This window comes from Zingiber officinale, chromosome 6B (genome assembly GCF_018446385.1).
Source record: "Zingiber officinale cultivar Zhangliang chromosome 6B, Zo_v1.1, whole genome shotgun sequence".
Classification (NCBI taxonomy): domain Eukaryota; kingdom Viridiplantae; phylum Streptophyta; class Magnoliopsida; order Zingiberales; family Zingiberaceae; genus Zingiber; species Zingiber officinale.
Genome location: NC_055996.1, coordinates 71,173,799 through 71,179,860, shown reverse-complemented (window position 1 = coordinate 71,179,860; position 6,062 = coordinate 71,173,799). Strand labels below are relative to the sequence as shown.

The 6,062-nt window shown below is 37.4% G+C and overlaps 1 protein-coding gene across 2 annotated transcripts; it reads left to right on the top strand.

The window, feature by feature from the left end:
* Positions 1 to 377: 377 nt before the first annotated feature.
* LOC121992647 (NADP-dependent malic enzyme-like) lies at positions 378 to 5,636 on the top strand. 2 transcript variants are annotated; one of them, XM_042547147.1, is made up of 20 exons: positions 378 to 534; positions 1,034 to 1,215; positions 1,302 to 1,422; positions 1,508 to 1,582; positions 1,683 to 1,834; positions 1,913 to 2,018; positions 2,112 to 2,177; positions 2,296 to 2,391; positions 2,477 to 2,548; positions 2,654 to 2,737; positions 2,862 to 2,960; positions 3,533 to 3,580; positions 3,676 to 3,729; positions 3,838 to 3,936; positions 4,054 to 4,143; positions 4,245 to 4,322; positions 4,394 to 4,468; positions 4,555 to 4,645; positions 5,070 to 5,198; positions 5,300 to 5,636. In XM_042547147.1, the coding sequence occupies exons 1-20, from the start codon at positions 505 to 507 to the stop codon at positions 5,386 to 5,388; spliced, it is 1,836 nt and encodes a 611-aa protein (XP_042403081.1). In that variant the 5' UTR covers positions 378 to 504; the 3' UTR covers positions 5,389 to 5,636. The 2 variants fall into 2 exon arrangements, with proteins under 2 accessions (XP_042403081.1, XP_042403082.1); XM_042547148.1 differs by having other exon boundaries at positions 381 to 534; positions 1,018 to 1,215.
* The last annotated feature ends 426 nt before the right edge of the window (positions 5,637 to 6,062 follow it).

The following is a 6,062-nucleotide window of genomic DNA, read 5'->3' as shown; positions in this document are numbered from 1 at the left end:
TATTAATTATATATTAAAATTAAAAAAATAAAAACTCTCTTTCAGGCTAACTATGGTGATCTGAATAATGCAATATCAAAGATAATGTTGTACTATTCATCATATCATTTTTTTTTTGTGTTGTACTATTCATTTTATCATATTTGGTGTGTAATTTATGTATGGATTGAAGTATTTTGTACTTATTTTATATTAAATTTGATATTTTTACGATGGATTCGAGAGGGGCTAAGTATTTAAATTCAAGACTAACCATACATGTGTGATTACATTTACACCCATGGTTCGGTATAACTAGACCGAACCGAATTCAAAATTATCCGGTTCGATTTGGTTGGATTGTTTACCACTACCTTGTCATCCCTTTGAAGTAGCTTTTAAAGTTGTACGTGTCGTCTGCTACCTCCCTCCGCTTCCACCGAATTCGTTCGACTCGTCGATCTGCGACTCCCTCGCATTCTCTTCAACTTAATTTATTTGACTCCGACTCCTCGCTTCAGGGTCATGGTCTCCTTCTTCAACACCGGTTTCTTGGTAATCAGACCTCCCTTCCTCTTGTGAATTGTGATCGTATCAGATCTCAACAAATGCTCCTCCTTTTTGACTTTTGTTTTTCTCTTGTAATTTGATTCGCACTTGTGCTCATTGCCGTGTGCCCGCATAGTTCTCCTTGATCGCCTTTTGACTCTGAAACATCTAAAAAGTAATGATTTTTAGCTTTAAAATGTGTTCTTTACCTACTATAAAAAGAGTGTAAAGGGGGATACCGAGGAGGCGGTTGCATTGCATCAGTGGATCTGGGGATTGGTCTCCTCGCTCATTTTTGACTTTGAAAATCTGAAAAAATTGTTTTTTGGGTTTAAAGTTTTGTTCTTTACCTACTAGGAAATGTGTATAAAAGACGATGCCGGACGGTGTTTGTTGCATTGCATCACTGGAGCTGGGATTACTAGTGTTGCAGTGATTATGAGAAGAAGTTCTTCAAAATATTCATTGCTATTAGCTTTACTACTATAGGTTGTGTCGATCGCAGAGGAGGGCAGCGGCAGCGGTTGGGAGAGGAGGGACAAGAGGAGTTGCAGTGAGAGCAGGAGTGGAGAAGATGGCGCAGGAATATTCAAACGCAACAGTTGGTGGCGGGGTCGAGGACATGTACGGCGAAGATCGCGCTACTGAGGAGCAGCTCGTCACTCCCTGGACCTTCTCCGTTGCAAGGTCCGATTCTATCACCTACCTATGCTCTGCGTTTTGATACTTTGAACATGTTATCAAACTCTGACAACATCATCGTTTGTTCTCAGTGGATATAGTCTGCTAAGAGATCCGCACTACAACAAAGAGCTAGCCTTCACAGAAAAGGAGAGAGATGCTCACTACTTGCGTGGACTTTTGCCTCCGGTAGTTGTGACTCAAGAACTCCAGGTCAGTTTCTCTTTCTCCTTGAAGCATTATTCTCAATCTGAAAATCTCATTTCGTTTCATGTTAAAACTCATTACCATTCCACAGGAGAGAAAGTTTTTGCAGACCCTTCGTCAATACACCGTTCCCTTACAGCGTTACATGGCGATGATGGACCTTCAAGCTAGTGCTTTATTCCAAAACTTTTTTATTCTGTCTAATGGCATGGATTTTAATGCATCAATGCTTGTGCATCTTACACTAATGCTTTCCCAATCATCAGGAGTTAAATGAGAGGCTTTTTTACAAACTTCTGATTGACAATGTTGAGGAGTTGCTTCCGGTTGTGTACACACCAACAGTAGGTGAAGCTTGCCAGAAGTATGGGAGCATCTTTCGACATCCACAAGGTCTTTATATCAGCTTGAAAGAGAAGTATGTCCCTGCACGTTGCACTGTTTCTAGTTATATTTTTTTTTCCTTTTTGTAATTGAGGATTGTCATCTTTGTCAGAGGAAAAATTCTTGAGGTGCTGAAGAACTGGCCTGAGAAGACTATTAAAGTTATTGTGGTTACTGATGGTGAACGTATTTTGGGACTTGGAGACCTTGGATGTCAGGTAAAAGTTCTATTTATGTAGGATTCTTCGTTATATTGTTATCCATCTCAATTTTTTTTAGTTTATTAGACCTGATAACTGTCATTGGATTAGGGCATGGGAATTCCTGTAGGCAAACTTGCTCTTTATACAGCTTTAGGAGGACTTCGTCCGTCTGAAGTAAGCAATGTTGTGACAAATTATAGTTTCCATTGTCTTGCTTCTAGTCTCGACTTTTGTTTGATTTATCTACTAGTATATCTTGTTGGTATTCTGATAATTATCACTCTGTTTACAGTGTTTACCCATTACAATTGATGTGGGGACAAACAATGAAGAGTTACTAAACAATGAGTTCTACATTGGTTTAAGACAAAAGCGTGCTAGAGGCCAGGTTAGTTGTCATACATACTGGAGATTGTTGCAAAAGTTTAAAAGTTCATGTATTCTCAATGCTGTTAATATTAATGGCGTTTTAGGAATATGATGACCTTCTCCATGAGTTTATGTGTGCTGTTAAGCAACAATATGGCGAGAAAGTCCTAATTCAGGTATGTGAATCTATCAAAGTCCATTAGTGACTGAAATTAACGCGAACAATTTCATGCATTTTTATTTTTGTATCATTGTTACATTCATTTTTTTACTGTTTACAGTTTGAAGACTTTGCCAACCATAATGCATTTGATTTGCTAGCAACATATAGCAAGACCCATCTCGTCTTTAATGATGACATCCAGGTTAAAGAATTTATACCTTCCCACTGCAGCTTGTGCATAAAATTGTTGTTCTTCCTGCCGTCGTCTTTTTGTGTATTGTTTTTCTGTTAACTAATGGCTAGTTAATTATTTGCAACGTCAACAGGGAACTGCCTCTGTGGTTCTTGCTGGACTTGTTGCGTCATTAAAATTGGTTGGAGAGACCTTAGCAAACCATACCTATTTGTTTCTTGGGGCTGGAGAGGTAACTATCTCCCACTTTTCTAGATTTACTTTAATGATCATCAAGTTGTGTTTGCCCTAACTATTTAGGGTTAGCTACAATTACCTTAATCCCTCCCTTGAGTTATATGCATAAACAATAACAATGAATTTGTGAAGAATGAACATCAATGTTTCCATTGCCAGAAACAAAAGAAGACATTAGCACCAAGGTTTCTTAGTGATTGATAAAATTACGATATGCGCTTCCATTGACCACTCAATGGGCAGAGTAGGAACAGCCTTCTTGCAGGAAGAAAACTGAATATGCAGTATCATACTGAATCTGTAACTAGTTGGTCTCCTAGATGAATTGTAGCTAAAATGTTCGTGGATTATGAGAAGTGCTGCAGTCATTGATTAAGCAAAGTGTGAGTTTAAAATGACTTAAAATAATTTTGTCGTAATAAATACAAACCCAAATATGAACTTAATCTCATTTTTTCAGACTGAAGGCCTACTCTAGTGTGCCTATGATAGCAATTTGGTCTTTATCATGTTTCCCCATGTTTTGAACCACTTCCCAATGCTGAGTTTTTCCCCCCTTTTTGATAGGCTGGTACTGGTATTGCAGAGCTCATTGCTCTCGAGATTTCTAGACAGGTTTTATGATTAAAACTCACATAACTGTATCTCTTTCTTTTGCCAGACCTATATTATTTTCTCATTACACTGTTCTTTTTTGAGTTATTATTCAGAATGGTACCCCGATTGAAGAGAATCGTCGAAAGATTTGGCTTGTTGACTCAAAGGTAGCATAGAGAATTACATGATTATCTTTTGTCTAACATTACTTAGTCACTTTCTTGATCTTCTTCAGTTATGCTTTGATGCCTATTGTCTATTATCTTAATATGCAGGGACTGATTGTTAACTCCAGGATGGAATCTCTACAACATTTCAAGAAACCATGGGCCCATGAACACGAACCAATTAGCAATCTTCTTGATGCTGTTAAGGTATGAAATCACTTGAAAATGAGGTGGCATCAGTGAACTCACTTGAAAATGAGGCGACATCGACACATTGTTACACCTTTTTGCCCGAAAAATGAGTGCTATCATTGACTCTCGTAGGCTATCAAACCAACTGTGCTTATAGGAACCTCCGGAGTAGGAAAGACTTTCACACAAGAAGTAGTTGAAGCCATGGCTTCATTTAATGAGGTATAACATGTTCTCCACAGAGCCATTTTTTAGGGTCCGTCATTCTACTTGTTTGATTCGATGATGGAAGTAATAGTCAAGTTGCAATTCACAAATTTCAGAAACCTCTTATTCTTGCTCTGTCAAATCCGACCTCGCAATCCGAATGTACTGCTGAGGAAGCATACACTTGGAGTAAGGTTAGAACTGTTTTTTTATGTCTATTCTAGGTATCAAAAATAGGCATCTCAAAATTGTCTTTGATCCATAGGGCCGTGCAATTTTTGCCAGTGGAAGCCCATTCGATCCAGTTGAATATGAGGGGAAAACTTTTTTATCTGGCCAGGTCTGAACTTGTTCCTCCCAAACATACAATTAAACTAATTGGCCATCAGCTTCAAGAAGCATGCTGAAAACAGTGTACCTTTTCAGGCAAACAATGCTTACATATTTCCAGGTTTCGGCCTTGGTTTGATCATTTCAGGAGCAATACGGGTGCGTGATGAAATGCTTCTTGCAGCATGTAAGTAGAAATCAATGAATGCAATTACCCTTCCTACGATACTAAGGATAAATTTCAATGGTTTATGCTTTAGATACGGTTAAGGATCCGATGTTGGTAAACATTTTTTGGTTTAGATGAGAATTTCAATCCAACTATTCTTCCTGAGTACCAGCTAGAAATATTTTAGTTCTCTGGTTGCAAAAATTTAATACTGCTAAGAGCCGCTAATGATATAAAGATAGTTGAGACAAACATAGCTTGATAATAATTTATTTTGAAAAGGCATTAATATGAAAAGTTAACTACTTTGTTAAATGTGGTTTAAGACTTAAACTTAGTTCATATTCCTCAGCTTTAGATACAATTTGATCGTTTAGCTCCAAAGAAACGTTTATTTTTCTCTAGTTCACAAAATTCAACTTCATTTTGAAATATTTCGCAGCTGAATCTCTAGCCCAACAAGTGACACAAGAGAACTTGGATAAAGGATTGATCTATCCGCCCTTCAAGAACATCCGACAGATATCAGCACAAATTGCTGCTAATGTGGCTGCAAAAGTATATGAACTCGGTGTGTTCTTTTTTTTTAAAATGTATTCTATGCTTCATGCGATAAGAGCATACTTCAAAACACGATTTCCTTACTACCATCCGATTTTGTGTTCTTTTTAGGTTTGGCTTCTCGCCTTCCTCGCCCCAAAAACCTGTTGGAACACGCAGAGAGCTGCATGTACATGCCAACATATCGCAGCTACCGATAAATTGGTGAGGATTTTCAGAAAAGATACGGATGCAGAACTTGAATCCAAATTCTCACACAATAACACTGAGATTCTTGCTTAATTTATCAGCTGAGTTAGCTGCCATTGTTCAGTTAATACAGAAAGTTTTCAGTTTTCTAGCAGTGAAATGTCTTTTTTTTTGGAAAATATTTGGCATGTTCACATTGCGGTCGATGAAAAATGTTTAATCGATTGGAAATGTTAATTTTTTAAGTAAATGACTTTTATATGAATCGAGCAATAATCATCTTCTATGTTCATAGTTCTACACCAACACAACACATACTTGTTCATCAGTATTGTGATCTCTCTATATATATATATTAAAAGGAATAGAAAAATAGTTAAAGATCATTTATTTGAGCACATTTGGTGACCTTAAACATAATTAAAGCTAATCCTCATGATCATCAACTCCTCTTAATCCCTGTACAAGCAGCTTGTTCAGTTGGTCCCTCTTCTCCACCTCCTTCCTCATCTCCTCCCCTGTCTTAATCACCTTCTTGCCCTACCAAAATTCCACTCAAAACTTAACTTAACTCGGAATTAAATTAGCATAATTATTAATAAATTTACACTAAACCTGAGTGAAAATGCTTGATGCTTCCTTTGCTTGCTTGGTTTGGATTATTTCCACTGCTGTTTCCTGAAAA

What these genes read in the sequence shown, in the direction of transcription:
- LOC121992647 (XM_042547147.1), top strand. Translation starts at nt 505, where the DNA reads ATGGTCTCCTTCTTCAACACCGGTTTCTTG. An exon ending in TGGCGATGATGGACCTTCAA is followed by an intron (nt 1,583 to 1,682) that starts GCTAGTGCTTTA and finishes CCCAATCATCAG; the next exon opens with GAGTTAAATGAGAGGCTTTT. An exon ending in TCTTTAATGATGACATCCAG is followed by an intron (nt 2,738 to 2,861) that starts GTTAAAGAATTT and finishes CAACGTCAACAG; the next exon opens with GGAACTGCCTCTGTGGTTCT.